Genomic DNA, 18,420 nt, shown 5'->3' with positions numbered 1-18,420 from the left:
TTGTAGAGGCTGCCAGTCGGGCCATCGTTCAGTTTCTGGAGGTGAATCACAGTGAGGAGGCTAGTCGAGGCTGGATGCTGCTCACGACCATCAACCTGCTGGCATCATCGGGGCAGGTTTGTGTGGCTAAAATACACCCGGACACTGGGGGACTGCGTCATCCTAGTGCATTACAACATTACAAAATACACTGAACACAGGAGACTGCACCATCCCAGTGCATTACAACATTACAAAATACACTGAACACAGGAGACTGCAATTTCATCCCAGTCCACACACTGTCACTGAATAAAGGATGTATCTGTCCTACCTGAAAACAAACTACACACACTGTCACTGAATAAAGGATTTATCTGTCCTACACGAGCTACATATCACCAGATTGTTTTTGTTTTATATATAGCTGTAGATTGACTGTTGTAGTACCTAAAACAACTATTTAAAAAAAAACATTTTCAAATTCTGACTTCACGATGATGTGTCTATCTTGAGGGACCTACAGACAGTAGCCTAGAGCAGTAAAAAGATTTCACAGCTTTCCAAACTGACTTTGTAGGCCAAATTAATCTGAAATGTATTCAACTGCATAACAGCATTTTATGATTTCTGTGCTGTATATAAAACCTGCTGGAGTAGTGTGAAGAGCCAATGGCTTGGAGACCAGAATCCACTTTACTAGTGATGGGACCTGCCCCTGTTCCTGTCCACCAGCATCACACTGCACTGGAGACAGGAGTGACAAGACTAGCGTTCCCAGCATTCACAGTACAGATGGAGAGCGCTCTGGAGGGGTCACAGGATCTATACACCAGGTCTCAGAGGGTTGAAAGGATGTTCACCATGCTAGGATCTGTTACACAACTTTGAAACATTTATTTTTTCATAGTATGAAAGACAAAATGTTGCTGTTGTTTTTTTAATTAACATTACCTTGAATTAAAGCTTTCATTGTTGTTTTAAAGAAGTGCCATTTTGGTTTTTGTTAAGCGACTTGAACGGAAACCGATGAAGGGTGTAGTGCTGTGTTTCTTTCTCAGAAAGCGGTGGATTGCATGACCACAATGTCGGTGCCGTCCACACTGGTGAAGTGCTTGTACCTGTTCTTTGACCTCCCTCACGTGCCGGAGGTTCCCGGAGCTGCCCAGACAGAGCTGCCCCTTGCGGAACGCAGGGCTCTGCTGCAGAAAGTCTTTGTGCAGGTCAGCGAGCCACAAGAGTAGTCTGCATGATGCATGATGTCAATGTATTACACACAAGAGCAGTCTGAACTCAGTATGTCACAAATTTGTTTATATGTAAGACAGTTGGATAAAATAGTGGTGAACAGCTGATAATCAAGTAGCCTCTCCACTAGCCTATCAACAGCCACTTGTAAATTGTCCCCTTCAGCAATCCGCTGCTGTTGGCACGAATATCAATCTGATGAAAACACAGATGTCTCCTATAGTATATGCATGTATTGGGAAATGGAACTTGACAGATTATTTAAAATAATTGACCATGACATCTTCCTTGATTTAAAGTGTCAGCTCTATTTTTATATTATTGTTTTTTGTAAGGGGGACTTTCTATAAAGCCCATTTCAGGATTAAATCTCTTTTTAATAATTAAACTTTAGAGCAAGCCTTTTTTTTTAAACTTATTTTGGAGAAATTAAGTTAAATAGAGTTACAATTTTCTTGTTTTTTTGTTTTTTGTTTTTTATTGCTATTAGCGAAATGTTCTCACATAGATTCCTTTCCATGGTTTAAAATAAAAAAATAGTCATTTTAACCAGCCAGCACCAAGCCCCTTTACCCTAAGTTAGATTTTTTTGTTCTCTTTCCTGTCTTAGGTCCTGGTGAAGTTGTGCAGTTTCGTGTCCCCAGCAGAAGAGCTTGCACAGAAAGATGACCTGCAGCTCTTATTCAGTGCATTAACATCATGGTGTCCTCCCCACAATCTGCCTTGGAGGAAGAGCGCAGGGGAAGTGCTGATGACAATATCACGACATGGCCTCAGTGTCAATGTAGTCAAGTACATTCACGGTGCGTGTGCTGGCCCTGGTTAGTGTTAGTAGTGAAGCTGTGTTCTTGGTGTTGTCTTGTTTATTATTTAATGGTGTGCTTGTTTTTTTATTTACTCAATCCGTAGAGGTCATAAGTTCAGCTGTGACAGATTTAAAGATCGTAATTGAACTGTGTGAAGCACCTATGTGATAAAAGTTGTCTTTACATCCCAATGTGTCTTTGTCTCTTTGCTTACAACGTTGCATACAGCTGTGCCAGAAGGAGACTGTTATTTCTCACTGCAATGCAAGGTAGATTCACAAATCAAGAGATATTGGCTGACATGTGTCTGGTTCCAATTAGTGATTCTCTGAGCAGGTGAGAGAGGGTTATTCTCGAACATGCCACACTTCCATAATGCCTTGCAGTTCTTCAGTAATTGCCCTACTGGGAATAGTACTGTACGCATGTTCCAATCAAATGGAGACACGTGCAATGATTCTCCCCAATCCGGTAGGTAGAAATGGAGCTCATGTTACTAACTCTTATTAATAACTTGATGGAATATTAACCACTAATAATACTGGTTTTGCAGCCTTCAGCTCAGCCCAGACCTGCTGTTTGTGAAAGCTGTGAGCAGACGTTGCTTCAAGCAGCTTCTTACTGTGAACAGCTGCTGTTTTTAGTGGGTCTCTTTCCACACTTTCAGGGTACAGACTGGCTGGACTAACTCAACAGGATTTACAACCCGACACATCACTGATGTAGATTCTCAGCATAGAGCCAACACTGAGCAGCTTGTTGCATTATGCATTTCCTTATTTTCGGTGGATGTTTCCCACATTTTGAAAACCATTCATTTTTCTTCTGCTGAAGTTTACCTGTCACTTTGATGTGACAGATTGATATGCAGCCGAGAGAAAGGGCTACGAGCATGGTGCAAAGAAACCTGTACTAAACAAAACCCTTTCCATTTATTCTAAAAGATTTTAAAATAGTATTTACTGTAAATATTAATTTCAGTATTGTTCATATAAAGTTTTGTTTGTGCGCTTTTATGACTCCAAACAATTACAGATTCTATTACGGGTAATAAACTGCCAAAATAATTGACAGTTCCCTAATTGTATTAACTATCTTACAGGCTTCAAACAAATAAGGGACACTCTGAGAAGTGCTTATTGTGTATACAGAGACTGTCTGACAGTGATTTCCAGTATGCGTAATTGATGCCAGATCAATATTGAAGTCAGTGGTGATAATACCCCATATTGACGTGTGGAGGGGAGACCCCTTTCCCAGCATAGACTGTACTGCCTGATATCTGTATATTACCGTCACGAGGCACCTTACCTGACAGCTGGTTTGCATTAAAATGACTAAAGGAGCTTTGGACAGCTTTTCAGTAAAGGATTTTGGAATGTATAACACTTAATATACACATTTTATTGATTTATTCATTTATTTATCTATGGATTTATTTTGCAGAGAAAGAATGTTTGGCCACATGCATTCAGAACATGCAGCAGTCAGATGACCTTTCATCCCTGGAGATTGTGGAAATGTTTGCTGGGCTGTCCTGCTTTCTGAAAGACTCCAGTGATGTATCGCAGATGTTGCTGGATGATTTTAGGATCTGTCAGGGATACACTTTCCTTTGTGATCTGATGCTGAGGTAAATTAATTCATATCTTTATCATAGGAGGCCATCATATTTTGTAAGAGTCCATTAAAAGGAATAATCATTTTCTTTAAAGCAGAGGCTCCCAAACAGAGTTGTAGTCGAGTCCTCAAACCACGAGTCCGGAGTCCAGACTCCGAGTCATCAGGGTCAGAGTCCTAAGTGTCAAGTCCGCCGTGGTCGGGTCTGTGTTCAAGTGTCGAGTCCGATTCCCGAGTGTCAAGTCTGAGTCATCACGGTCCTAGTCACTATCAGTTGAGTCCCGAATATCAAGTTCGTGTCCGAGCGTCAAGTCGGAGTCATCAGGGTCTGAGTCGCAAGTCATCAGTGTCAGAGAGTTGAGTTGAAGTCCCGAGTCCATGTCCCAAGCTCAGGTCTGAGTCACCAGGGTTTGAGTTCGAGTCCAAGTCCCGAATGTCGACTGCGTGTCAGTGTCCGAGTCCTGGGTCCCGAGTGTGAGTCCCAAATCCGAGTCATCAGGGTCCGAGTCCTGAGTGTCATGTCCGAATGTCGGGTCCGAGTTTCGAGTCTGTGTCCCGAGTCCGGAATGTCGAGTCCGTGTCTGAGTGTCGAGTTGGTGTCCCGAGTCCGGAGCGTCGAGTCCGAGTTATCAGGGTCTGAATCCTGAGTGTCAAGTCCGAGTCATCAGGGTCTGAGTGTCGAGTCGGTGTCACGAGTTTCGAGTCAGAGTCTGGAGTGTCGAGATCAAGTCCAGATTCCTGAGTCCTGGGTGTTGAGTTCAGAATGTTGCATCCGAGTCCAGAGTGTCGAGACCCAAGTGTTGCGTCCAAGTCTGGATTCACGAGTCCGTAGTGTCACCATGTGTCGAGTCCCGAGTACAGAGTCTGGAGTGTCAAGTCTGAGTTCTGAGACCGGAATGTCGAGGTTCGAGTCCGGAGGGTCGCGTACCGAGTCCAAATCTGCAGTGTCGAGTACTGAGTCCGAGTCTGGAGTGTTGAGTAGTGAGTCCGAGTCTGGAGTATCGAGTCAGACTTTGGAGTGTTGAGTACTGAGTCCAAGTCTGGAGTGTCGAGTCCGAGTCTGGAGTGTCCAGTACTGAGTCCGAGTCTGGAGTGTCGAGTACTGAGTCCGAGTCTGGAGTGTCGAGTACTGAGTCCAAATCTGGAGTGTCGAGTACTGTGTCCAAGTCTGCAGTGACGAGTGACGAGTAACGAGTCTGAGTCTGGAATGTCGAGTAGCAAGTCCGAGTCTGGAGTGTCGAGTACTGGGTCCAAGTCTGGAGTGTCAAGTACTGAGTCCAAGTCTGGAGTGTCAAGTACTGAGTCCAAATCTGGAGTGTCGAGTACTGTGTCCAAGTCTGCAGTGACGAGTAACGAGTCTGAGTCTGGAGTGTTGAGTAGCAAGTCCGAGTCTGGAGTGTCGAGTACTGGGTCCAAGTCTGGAGTGTCAAGTACTCAGTCCATGTCTGGAGTGTCGAGTACTGAGTCCAAGTCTGCATTGTTGAGTAGCGAGTCCGAGTCTGGAGTAGCGAGTCAGAGTCTGGAGTGTCGAGTAGCGAGTCCAAGTCTGGAGTGTCAAGTCCGGAGCGTCAAGTCTGAGTTGTGAGTCCCGAATGTTGAGTCTGAGTTCTGAGTCTGGAGTGTCGAGTCCAAGTCATCAGGGTTTGGGTCTGAGCCATCAGATTCCATCAGGGTCGGAGTCAGTGTCGAGTCCAGGTCCGGGTCCTGGGTCCAGAGTGTGAGTCAGAATCCTGAATCCGAGTCAGCAGGGTCTGTGTCAAGTCCGAGTCATCAGGGTTTGAGAGTTGAGTCGAAGTCCCGAGTGTCGAGTCAGAGTCATCAGGGTCCGAGAGTTGAGTCCAAGTCCTGAGTCCGAGTCCTGAGTGTCTAGTCGGAGTCATCAGTGTCCGAGTCCTAAGTAAAATAACTTTAAAAAAAAAAAAAATAAATAAATTAGATTTTTTTTTTCTAGCTCGATTATTCTATTTGCATGCCTTTTTCAGCTTGTCTGTCACTATCTTCTTTTCTTTTGGAATTGGAATTGGAATACTGTTTGAATGTATGTGAAGTTTATAGATAAGCTTCAAGTGCAAGTTTGTGGGCGTTGTTTTTCACTTTGACAGAAGCCGTGATCTGGACTGTAGAGCCAGTGTAGTGTTAGAAAGTGGTACAGTGTCAAAATGTGGTACACGTACCAAAACTTGACCCTTGTAATGTCAAAAAGTGGTGCACTGTCAGATTTTGGTACCAGTCAATCAATTGCGATCTGATGGGTATTTTCCTACTGTCAAAAAGAGGTACATTTACCATTAATTCTTTTTTGCAAACTTAAGCTGGGCAATTTTCGATTTGAGACTTTAGTGCCTAGTTATACACTGGATTTGCTGGGTGAATTCATTGATGTTGCTTGCAAACCGTGATATTGTGTGCTGGGAACAAGTTGAGATTAGAAGCAAAGCACTGAATATTTAATCACACAGTGACTTTCTGATATGAATTAAGACGCTCTAAAAGTAGAATTATAACTTATATGATTATCCTTTTTTTCATTAATTTATGTTTTCAGTAAACTCAAAATTGTTAAGGTGACCAGTGTTCTATTGTTTTCAATGCAAACAAGTAAATGATGTTCCAGAGATTCAGGGAGCTTAGCAAAATCTAATTATGTATTTTTCAGGAATGCAGTTTTAGAAATGTATTTCTACAGTGTTTAAAAAGCGTAGAACACGGTTTAAAGTAGTAAAGAGAAAGGCTTGTTAAAAGCCAAATAATTACTTCCTTGTTTACTATACTGACATTATTTATTCTTTATAAAACTTCGTGCAAAAGAGAGAAAAACAATTTTTTGGTATGCAATGGTTGCAGTTGGATTTGTGTGGTGGGTGTGTTTATGCTACAACCTAACTCGCTTCCAATTTCTTATTCTTACTATGATTGGCTGCAAAGACAACAGGGCTAACCAGTGATTGGATAGTGTTTTGTTGGGTGGGTTTTTATTGTGCAGTTTCCTAGTAACTGTAATATTACTTGTGTAACAGAAAATAAAAAAGGACTCGTTAATATCTCCGCGTCACGGAGCCTGAATGTTCAAATCTGAGTCACACACGGTCGAGTCTGACTCTTTTGCAGCCGTGACTCGAGTCAGAGTCACAAAAAATACGTTTTGAGTGAAAGTTCTGGACATGTCCTAGAAGTCTGCTCCCAACACAGGCTCTGAAGGTCCATTTCAGTCCAGAGGTCATATTTAACAATCCGCTGTTAAATGAGTTAATTCAACAGGCTAAGCTTCAATTAACCGATTTAGGATTTGATTGGAACAAAGGCCTGAACTGTGCCGGACCTTGAGGACCAGCTGGAAGCCATGTTGTTGGGATCCACTGCTGTAAAGCTATGTTTATTGTGTGCTGTTTTTCAATTATGTGAATAGGATACTGGATATACACACACCAGGTCTCAAGAGCTCATTGTAGTAGAACCTGGATTTCAAAGTCAATGGCTGTTATACAGAGCTGTTTCAGCTTGTCACATTTCTTGCTTTTGATTTCCGAGTAACATTATCATAGGAGACTCTCCTTCCTAATTGTTTGTCCTTCATGATTCCAGTCCCCAGGGAGTCACGAGTAACGCATGCCAATAGAAAATAGTTTTTTATAAGTAGAAGCTGATTTTTTTTTAATAACTTTAAGGTACTATGATTTTAGACAAGGATAGCGAATATCATAGCCTTCAAAGTAATTATCCATTTCAAATGTAATCATGAATCACCAATAACGTGTTCCTTTTGTGTTTGTAGGCTGGAGCAAGCAAAAGAGGATGATTCCAAAGACACTCTGAAAGACTTGGTTAATGTGGTCACTTCACTGACAGTGTCCGGAGTGACTGAGCTCAAGCCTGCTGGCGTCACCACGGGGGTGCCGTTTCTCTTGCCAGGGTTTGCTGTGCCACAGCCCACAGGAAAAGGTTTCTTTCATGTTTGGCTTTTCTCTAATCATACTGTGACTCCTGGAAATGGCTGAATTAGTGCAGTGTTAACTAATGTTAGGCTAACAGTGGTTCTATCTTTTTTGATTTAGGTCACACAGTGCGGAACATCCAAGCCTTCTCTGTGCTTCAGAATGCCTTTCTCAAAGCGAAAACCTGTCGCCTCACCAGAATCATCCTGGATGCTATTTCAAACATTTACATGGCAGACAATGCCAATTACTTCATCCTGGAGTCCCAGCACACTTTGTCACAGTTTGCAGAAAAGATGTTGAAGATGTCGGAGGTGCAGACCAAATATTTTGAGCTGTTGGAGTTTGTGGTTTTTAGTTTGAACTACATCCCTTGTAAAGAGTTGTTCAGTGTGAGCATGCTGCTGAAGTCCAGCTCCTCATACCAGTGCAGCATGGCAGCGACGCAGACCCTACTAAAGTTCAGCCGCCACGACCCCCTCTTCAGAGACGTGTTCAGAGAGGTGGGGCTGATGGAGGTCCTGGTGAACATGCTGCACAAGTACGCTGCACTGCTGAAGGACCCCACACAGGGGTTGAACGAGCAAGGTGTGTGAGCTAGGAAAGAAAGCATGCTGCATGTACAATATGGGCTGAATGAGTAAGTTGTGTGAGCTAGGAAAGAAAGCATGCTGCATCTACAAACAGGGGCTGTTTTAAATGTTTGAAGGCATGATGGATCCACTCAGTTTATTGTGTTGTTTTAAATGTTGCACAGGCATGATGGATCCACTCAGTTTACTGTATTGGAATTCTCTTGTATTGCAGGAGATTCTAATAATAGCTTAATGGAGGACCAAAAGCAATTGGCATGGCTGGTGATGGAGACCTTAACAGTGCTTCTGCAAGGGTCCAACACAAACGCAGGTAAACAAATGGGCTAACAGTGGACTTTTGTTAAGAACATAAGAAAGGTTACAAACGAGAGGAGGCCACTTGCTTGTTTGGTTGTTAGTAGCTTATTGATCCCAGAATCTCATCAAGCAACTTCTTGAAAGATCCCAGGGTGTCAGCTTCAACAACATTACTGGGGAGTTGGTTCCAGACTCCCACAATTCTCTGTGTAAAAAAAAGTGCCTCCTATTTTCTGTTCTAAATGCCTCTTTGTCTAATCTCCATCTGTGACCCTTGTTTCTTTTTTCAGGTCGAAAAAGTTCCTTGGGTCGACATTGTCAATACCTTTTAGAATTTTGAATGTTTGAATCAGATCGCCACTTAGTCTTCTTTGTTCAAGACTATATAGATTCAGTTATGTTAGCCTGTCTGCATATGAAATACCTTTTTTTTTTAAATTTAGTAGTCACCAATTAATTTTTACCCTGTTTTTTCTCAATTTGAAATGCCCAATTGTATTCAGGCTCAGCCCACCGCTACCACCCCTGTGCTGACTCGGGAGCAGTGAAGACAAACACACTCTGTCCTCAGAAGCGTGTGCCATCAGCCGCCTGCTTCTTTTCACTCTGCTGGCCTGCCATGCAGCCAACCCAGAGCTATGGTGTCGGAGGACAACACAGCTCTGGGCAGCTTACAGGCAAGCCCACAGGCGCCCGGCCAGGCTACAGGGGTCGCAGGTGCGCGGTAATCTGAGGACACCCTGGCCAACCTGATACTGATCCATGTGGTACTCCACTTATTACCACGCTCCATTCTGAGTCTTCTCCTCTAGTCAGTACTTTCTGCTTTTGACATGTTAACCACTTCCTAATCCATGTGCATGCATTTCCTTGAATCCCTGCTGCGTACAGTTTGAGAATTAATCTTTTATGCAGGACTTTGTCAAAAGCTTTCCGGATATCTAAATAAACTAAGTCATATCCATTGTCGATGTTGTATCCTCAAAAAAATCATGTAGGTTAGTTAGACACGATCTACCTTTCCTAAAATCATGCTGACTGTCACCCAGGATACTGTTACCATATAGGTAATTTTCTATTTTGGATCGTATTATAGTTTCATAAGTTTAAATGTAATAGAAGTCAGGCTTATTTGTCTGTAGTTGCCTGGTTCGGTTTTGTCTCCCTTTTTGTGGATCGGTATTACGTTTGCAATTCTCCAGTCTGTCGCTACAACCCCTGCATCAAGAGACTGTTGCATGATATTAGTTAGCGGTTTGTAAATAACTTCTTTCATTTCTTTGAGTAGTATTGGGAGGATCTCATCCGGCCCAGGTGATTTCATAATTAAAGCCATTTAAACTGAATCTGTCCCACTTTTTAAAAACATGTGAATATTCTGACAGGCTGTGACTGTAGAAGCTACTAGCAAGAACCACACAGTACTAGCATCATTAACTCTTTAGTGACTATTAGTGACATCATACTTGTTTTTTTAAAAGGCCTCTTAAAACATTTTTTGTTCTGTGAAAAGAGACTGAAAGGGTTTTCCAGAATCTGTCCTTAAAAAATCTAATCCTACTGTTTCTGACATGTGAATTTCACAATGTACATGAGGACAGAGATCTAATCTTACTGCTTCCTCTTCTACTTAATAACAGTAAACATTACTAATGAAAGAAAACATGTTTCCATTGTAACGATTGGATTATGAGTTTTTAAAGAAAAAGACAGATTGCACCCTAGAGTGCACAGTGCTGTACTTGTCTAGTATATAGGGTTATTTTGAACTGTACACATCTAGTATATACGGTTTATTTGAACTATACACGTCTAGTATATAGGGTTTTATTTGAACTGTACACGTCTAGTGTATAGGGTTTATTTGAACTGTACAAGTCTAGTGTATAAAGTTTATTTGAACTGTACACGTCTAGTGTATAGGTTTATTTTGAACTGTACATGTCTAGTATATAGGGTTTAGTTGAACCGTACATGTCTAGTGTATAGGGTTTAGTTGAACTGTACACGTCTGGTATATAGGGTTTATTTGAACTGTACATGTCTGGTATATAGGGTTTATTTGAACTGTACATGTCTGGTATATAGGGTTTATTTAAACTGTACACGACTGGTATATAGGGTCTAGTTGAACTGCACATGTCTGGTATATAGGGTTTAGTTGAACTGTACACGTCTAGGATATAGGGTTTAGTTGAACTGTACACATCAGTATATAGGGTTTAGTTGAACTGTACACGTCTAGTATATAGGGTTTAGTTGAACTGTACATGTCTAGTATATAGGATTCAGTTGAACTGTACACGTCTAGTATATAGGGTTCAGTTGATTCACACGTCTAGTATATAGGGTTTAGTTGAAACTTTTCATTGAAACTAATATAGGAGTGACATTAGTAGATTTATCCAAATATGTTTTTCTCAGACATTTTGGGATTAACAAATAGATTAAATCATAGGCTTTCACATCGGAAACAGCTTCACAAGTCAAAGTACATTGTGGAGCTGATGAAATAGTCTTTCATATAGGAAATAGCTTCACATGTTGAAGTACATTGTGGAGCTGAACAGATAAGTGACTTCACTGTGCAGCGGCTCCACATGGAAATTCTACCGAGATGATTACTAAAAACTTGATGGGGGCCAAAGAGCCTGCTGGAAAATGTTTTTTGTATTCTCTATAAATTGGATTCCACACATTTTACATGATTTTTTAAAGTCAGGATTACCACATGCTTTAATTGTCCATCCTACCTGGGAGTGGGTTTTAAACCACCCACACATCACAGGAACAGAAAGCCCCTTAGACCTTGGTAGAAAACAGCAGGATTTCCCAGAAATGATCGAGTCAAATAAGGATAGAAACAAGAGCCTCTTCACAGTGTTCAGCACTCTATATATACTTCATGTAAATCCATGTCTGTGAATAAGAGGAGGCTCTCAACCCCTCTGTGAAACTGATGATCCATATTAAAGGCTGTAGAGGCAACAATATATTGAGTTAGACACTAAAGTGGAGTTCCTTGGTGAACGTGTACTGCATTCCTCTGCAGCTTATCTCTTTTATCTGAGCCTGGACCTAGTTTTAATGAGTCCACAGACTTCCCTGCCCCTTTAAATCAGGCAGCCGATTACGTCCCTCAGGTCTCTTTATCAAGCAATCAAGAACAGGGAGTGTTTTTTGTCAGTATTTTTGCTCACTAGAAACACCAGAAAAGCTTCACTGTGTGTAATTAAACAGCATTGTCAATAAATGTGTGAACCCTCATTAAAGTGCGAGGTGAATTCGTGTTTGTTTGTTTTTCAGGTATTTTTCGGGAGTTTGGTGGTGCCAGGTGTGTCCATAACATTGTGAAGTACCCCCAGTGCAGGGAGCATGCTCTGCTGATTATCCAGCAGCTGCTGCTGTCCCCCAGTGGAGATGATGACATGGGCACTCTGCTAGGGTTAATGCACTCGGCACCACCCACAGAACTGCAGCTCAAAACACATATACTCAAGGTAGGTACACTATGAGTCAGCACCACCCACAGAACGACAGCTCAAAACCCATATACTCAAGGTATGTACACTATGAGGGTTCCTTCAACAGCGCTCCAGACAGTATGCTAGCTTGTTTAGTCACTGACTGAGCACCTAATCATATCTGGTATTGTATTGAAGAAACTCTTCCATATCGCATGAGAGGTTCCCGCTGGCTCACCTAGTAAAAGCACTGGAGTCCAGGGAGGCATGCAGATATGCTGATCTTGATACACTTCCACCATCTTTGCCAAGATCCTGGAAGTGTCAGAGGCGGAGTCAGGGGAGGTATATGATTGTGTGTTGTGCTTTATGCAGACGATATGTGCTGTTGGTGTCATCATCTTGACGCCACTGGATTAATCAGCCATACATTGTATTGCTGTCGCATCATATTCCAGCTGTGTTGTTGTTTATTTCATGCTGTGTATTGACTGCTTCCCACAACTCCTCCAAACAAGTGGCACTGTGGTTGGGATTGGCCTTCTCTTGTTCACTCACATAACCACTGGGCTTGTGCAAAGTATTACAATGTGGACACAATTCATGTATTTCCACATAACCACTGGGCTTGTGCAAAGTATTACAATGTGGACACAATTCATGTACACCCACATAACCACTGGGCTTGTGCAAAGTATTACAATGTGGTCAGAATTCATGTACTTCCACATAACCACTGGGCTTGTGCAAAGTATTACAATGTGGACACAATTCATGTACACCCACATAACCACTGGGCTTGTGCAAAGTATTACAATGTGGTCAGAATTCATGTACACCCACATAACCACTGGGCTTGTGCAAAGTATTACAACATGGCCAGAATTCTTGCTGAAGAATGAACCAATCAGAACACTGACTCCCTTTCACTCCATGCTGTTTGTTTGAAGCAGGTTCCCTCTCCTCAATAGCTGTGACCTCATACATTTCTGCAGCGCTTCCTGTGATAGAGTATTCACCCTTTCAGAAATATTGGAAATGTTTTGTTGCACATTGCACAAGATCTGCATTGCACTATCTGTGGCTATCAGTGCTCCAGTGCTGAGCGTTTCCATAAATGATTCATATTATACTTCTATTGGGGAAGTGAAATCGAATCTAAAAAGTTTTTTTCTGGACAGCGGTGTCTGAGTTTCACGGATAGAGTGCAGTTTTTATATTGTTACAATAAAAACAAGTCTGAATTTATCTGCTTGATTGCATTGCTGTTGAGAGAGGAGATGGGCACCCCTGTCATCCATACAGCTGAGAGGCCAAATTACTACAAAGCAGAATAGAGATTGCACTGCTCATTTAGACATGTCTGTCTCTCTTTGTCTAGAGCACATACTGTTACCTAGCTTTGCTTAATAAGAGATGCAAAGAGAGAAGATTGTACTGTATTCAAACAATTTAAAAAAATTAAGAAAGTTATTATAAACGCTTAGAGTAAAAAAGCAAGAGTTCTGTCTGTATTGTCAATAGTAGAATTCCTTGCAGTAGCAATACATCCATACAAATGAAGTGGAGTTTTACAGCAGGGATATAGTGGAGATGCCTATCCACTGTGTGTGTGTGTGTGTGTGTGAGAGAGAGAGTGTTAGGGGGTGTGTTAGCTAACTGTGTTACACTTTGGTTAGAGTTCCACATGTATTCAGATAAGCTGTTGTTCAATTGTGATTGGTTAGAATTCTAGATACAGCAGTGGCAGGCGACTCCTATAATTGTAATGAAATATCTCTTTGTAATAATATTAATAATAATAGTAATGTGTATTGTGTTACCCACAGGCCCTTCTCGCTGTCTTGAGAGAGAGTCACCGCACCAGGACAGTATTCAGAAAAGTCGGAGGGTTTGTTTATGTCACCTCTCTGCTGGTTGCCATGGAGAGGTCCTTGTGTTCTCCCCCTAGGTATGGCTGGGAGACAGTCAACCAGAAGCAGTTGTTTGAGCTGCTGCACACAGTGTTCTGCACACTGACTGCTGCCATGCGCTATGAGCCTGCCAACTCCCACTTCTTCAGCACAGAGATCAAGTACGAGAAGCTGGCGGACGCAGTGAGGCTATTGGGCTGCTTCTCCGACTCCAAGAAACTCTCCCCAGCAACAGTCTTCCCATCAAACTCTCAACCCTTCCAGACACTGCTTGAAGAGGAGCTCCTCCCAGGGGACAGTGTGTCTCCCACTCTGAGGCACTGCAGCAAGCTCTTCATCTACATGTACAAGATGGCCACGGATTCCTTTGACAGGTGTGCAACATGGTCTGGCATTGAAAAAGTGTTTTGGATGGGGTGAAGGTAATATCAGAGTACAGTGAAACTAGGCTTAAATCTAGGCTTAAAGTTGGACAGTTCAGAAGCTGTGGGAGGATGTATTGATCAGATTTGTGGTCTATAGTGCTGTGTTCCCAGTTTATAGTGCCAGTTGCCAGTTAAAAAAGTTGGTGATAGAATACATGTGCTTTCAACCTCGAGGCCTTTTTGTGCCTGCTCATTACAATTGTATTTCTCTTTGTAGGTGGAATATAATTGGATTTTGGATTCAGCTCTAAAAGACACAAGTAAAACACAAAGCGGGCAACTTACAAGCCCCCAGTTTCAGCTCAATTGCATTTTAATTAAACATATGTGATTTCTGCAAACTGACTGATAAAGACTCAATGCTTCCACATATTGGCTCAGTATTCTATGATTCTCTAAGTCAGTTTGATTGGGGTGTCACACTAGAATGAGTCTCCTCTATGCTAGTTTTGATCGGGGTGTCACACTAGAATGATTCTCTCCTGCTAGTTTCTTTGCAAAGCTGTCGTCTTCTATCTCAGTTGATTTCATGTAGTCATGTCATATTTGCAGGGTTTTAATAAACCTTCATGCTAAATGTGTTGCTCACTATTGAATTGATCTCTGATCTAATATGGATCCATATTGAGGTTTTGTGACTTTTTTGTATCAATGATACAATCCTTTCACATTTCCATTTTACTTTGTGTACAAACATTTGATATAACAGAGCCCTGATGCTAGTATAGGGGGTGCTTTGTTTACAAACCATTTGATTTAACAGAGCTCTGCTATTCGTACAGGGATTTCTGTTCACAAAAGCTCCCATTTGTAGTTTATATGAAGTTTTATGGTAAAATAACCTTGGCAAAATGGATATCTAGTTGGGTTTACATTTTTATTGTTCAAGCACACAATATAAAATAATTTAAAAGTCTCTCATCACTAATAAGAAGTGTGAAGGAGTCAAGCCTCTGGTTGGGAAGGACTTTCTCTTTCTGTCAGCCCTTCACTGCTTGGAGTCAGCACAGTCCAGTAGACATGGCATTGCCTGCACTCTGTGTGTCTGTCATGTCTAATGTATGCACTGCTACGATATTCTGACAGCTCTTCACTCTACTTGGAGTCAACACAGTCCAATAGGCATAAGAAAGTTTACAAACGAGAGGAGGCCATTCGGCCCACCTTGCTTGCTGATGTTATCCCAGAATCTCATCAAGCAGCTTCTTGAGGATCCCAGGGTGTCAGCTTCAACAACATTACTGGGGAGTTGATTCCAGACTCCCACAATTCTCTGTGTAAAAAAGTGCCTCCTATTATCTGTTCTGAATGCCCCTTTATCTAATCTCCATTTGTGACCCCTGGTCCTTGTTTCTTTTTTCAGGTCGAAAAAGTCCCTTGGGTTGACATTGTCAATACCATTTAGAATTTTGAATGCTTGATTCAGATCGCCGCATAGTCTTCTTTGTTCAAGACTGAATAGATTCAATTCTTTTAGCCTGTCTACATATGACATGCCTTTTAAACCCACAATAATTCTGGTCGCTGTTCTTTGCACTCTCTGTATAGCAACAATATTATTTTTGTAGCAAGATAACCATAACTGAACACAACATTCAAGTTGAGGTCTTACCAATGCATTTTAAAGTTTTAACATTACTTCCCTTGATTTAAATTAAATGCTTTTTACTATATATCCGAGCATTTTGTTGGCCTTTTTTTTTCTAGCTTCCCCACATTGTCTAGATGAAGACATTTCTGAGTCAACACAAACTCTTAGATCTTTTTCATAGATTCCTTCAATTTCAGTGTCTCCCATGTGGTATTTAAAATGCACATTTTTATTGCCTAACATTTTTCTCTATTAATTGTCATTTGCCATGTGTCTGCCTAGTTCTGAAGGCTGTCTAAATCATTTTGAATGACCTTTGCACCTTTTTGTGTCATCTGCAAATATAACAAGTTTGCTTCCTGTACCAGAAAATAAGCCATTAATGTAGATTAGGAAGAGCACAGGGCCTAATACTGATCCATGTGGTACTCCACTGGTTACCTCGCTGCATTTTGAGGTTTCTCCTCTAATCAGTACTTTCTGTTTTCTACTACTCCCCTAATCCATGTACATGCATTTCCTTTAATCCCTACAACGTTCAGTTTGAGAATTAATCTTTTATGCGGGACTTTGTCAAAATCTAAATAAACCATGGCATATGCTTTGCAATTATCCATTGTCAATGTTGCATCCTCAAAAAAATCAAGCAGGTTAATTAGACACGATCTCCCTTTCCTAAAACCATGCTGACTGTCTCCCAGGATACTGTTACCATATAGGTAATTTTCCATTTTGGATCGTATTATAGTTTCCATAAGTTTACAAATAATAGAAGTCAGGCTTATTGGTCTTTAGTTGCCTGGTTCGGTTTTGTCTCCCATTTTGTGGATTGGTATTACGTTTGCAATTCTCCAGTCTGTCGGTACAACCCCTGTGTCAAGAGACTGTTGCATGATCTTGGTTAGCGGTTTGTAAATAACTTCTTTCATTTCTTTGAGTACACAGGTGATTTGTTAATTTTAAAAGCTCCTAGTCCCTTTAACACTTCTGCCTCTGTTATGCTAAAGTTATTTAAAACTGGATAGGAACAGGTCGATATGTGGGTCATGTAAAAACTTGTGAAAAGTAATAATTTAGTATATTTGCTATTTTTTTTCTCTTCATCAATGATTTTGCCATTTATGTCTCTGACATTTTACCTCCTTGTTATAACATTGGAAAAACATTTTGGAATTGGTTTTAGCCCCCTTAGCAATTATCATTTCTTCCTCTCTCTTGGCCATTTTAACTTCCTTTTTGACTTGTGTTTGCAGTTCCAAGTACTTTTTCTGTATACTTTGTTCTTGGTCCCTTTTAAATACTCTGTTAAGGGTCTTTTTTCTCTCTCTTTTTTTTTTTTTTTTTTTTTTAAATTGATCCATTAAACCATTGTGTCCATTTTGTTTGATTTTTTTAAAACAACCATCCTTTTTCTGTGGATGTTTTCGCTGTTTTACTTGAATATACTTCTGTTAGTCTCCGTTTCATTCCTTCATTGTAAACCTTAGCTTTAGTTGTTATTTTTTGTTTGTCTGTCATGTCTAATGCATGCACTGCTATGATGTTCTGTCTCGTGTGTGTTCTTGCTCTTCTCTGATACTAACGAGCTTCCTGCCTCTTGTTTTCTCTCCTAACCTCTCATGTTGATTGGCTGTGATCTGCTGTCTTGTGTCTGTAGTCGTGCTGAGCAGGTGCCTCCTTGCCTGACACACGAGACCTCCCTCCCCTCCCCATGGGGGACCCCAGCTCTGCCCAGGAAAAGGTACTGCCCCGGGCTCACAGCTTTCTATCTGTTCATGTTGAGCCTGTTTCTTTAAGCCTTTTTACTGTGTCATCTCTTTTCTGAATCCTTCTGCTTTCTTATACTTTGTGCTATAAAGTAAGACTGCTTTTGTATGAAATGTCTGTTTGAAATGGCTTTGCTGTGCTTTCCAGTGCTTGCCATGGCTTGCATTGCATTGCTGGACGTGTTTTTAACACTCTGTTGTAGCCCTGCAATGGAAAAGACATTCCAGTAACAACACATGTTGCGTATGGTTTATCATTCTGGATTTTTCTTTAGGAAGTTTGTATTGCAGGTGTCACCTTCTACTAGAAGAATAAACTATCTAGAAAAGGAGTCATTCAGAACCATTATAAAGACATGTTGCTATCTGGTTTAAGTTTGTGAGTTCTTATGTTTTAGTAATAACATGGTTTGTTCAATTTAAGACATTAAGGAAAGCCGAATGTGTTTCAATGAAGTAAAATGCATACATATGTAGATTTCATGTAGAAACAGCATCCCATCGTTTGGACAGAATGAAATTGCCACAGTGTTACTTCGTGTGGTGTGTGAAGTACAGCCCTGGTTATGCTACAGTGTTCCTCTGTGCTCCTGCAGACACGGCTATCACTTAGTGTCGGTCCCGGGGCCCGTCCTTCCTCTGAAGCAAGTCACTGAGCTGAAGCTGCATTCTGGAGATGCTCCCCTACATTCCCCCGATGCAGTTGTCATCCACCCTGGAGCGGTGCTGGCCATGCTGGACCTCCTGCCCTCTGTCAGCTGTGACACCCACCCTGAGGTATGA

At 41.5% G+C, this 18,420-nt stretch overlaps 1 protein-coding gene across 3 annotated transcripts in view; it reads left to right on the top strand.

Moving 5' to 3' along the window:
- The window catches only part of LOC121317543 (WD repeat and FYVE domain-containing protein 3-like), a 97,002-nt gene that overhangs the window by 24,026 nt on the left and 54,556 nt on the right, over window positions 1-18,420 (top strand). For 2 of the 3 annotated variants that reach the window (XM_041253601.1, XM_041253590.1), the window contains exons 4-14: window positions 7-116; window positions 1,041-1,202; window positions 1,838-2,030; window positions 3,480-3,666; window positions 7,426-7,592; window positions 7,706-8,173; window positions 8,393-8,491; window positions 11,785-11,978; window positions 13,772-14,229; window positions 17,529-17,612; window positions 18,234-18,414. In XM_041253601.1, coding sequence (XP_041109535.1) covers window positions 7-116; window positions 1,041-1,202; window positions 1,838-2,030; window positions 3,480-3,666; window positions 7,426-7,592; window positions 7,706-8,173; window positions 8,393-8,491; window positions 11,785-11,978; window positions 13,772-14,229; window positions 17,529-17,612; window positions 18,234-18,414 — 2,303 coding nt within the window. The remainder of the gene's footprint in view (window positions 1-6; window positions 117-1,040; window positions 1,203-1,837; window positions 2,031-3,479; window positions 3,667-7,425; window positions 7,593-7,705; window positions 8,174-8,392; window positions 8,492-11,784; window positions 11,979-13,771; window positions 14,230-17,528; window positions 17,613-18,233; window positions 18,415-18,420) is intronic. The other variant, XM_041253610.1, reaches the window with a different exon arrangement.

The sequence above is a fragment of the Polyodon spathula genome, chromosome 1 (genome assembly GCF_017654505.1).
Source record: "Polyodon spathula isolate WHYD16114869_AA chromosome 1, ASM1765450v1, whole genome shotgun sequence".
In the NCBI taxonomy this organism is placed as follows: Eukaryota; Metazoa; Chordata; class Actinopteri; order Acipenseriformes; family Polyodontidae; genus Polyodon; species Polyodon spathula.
The sequence above is the reverse complement of the archived record's forward strand: the minus strand, read 5'-3'. Positions and strand labels throughout refer to the sequence as shown.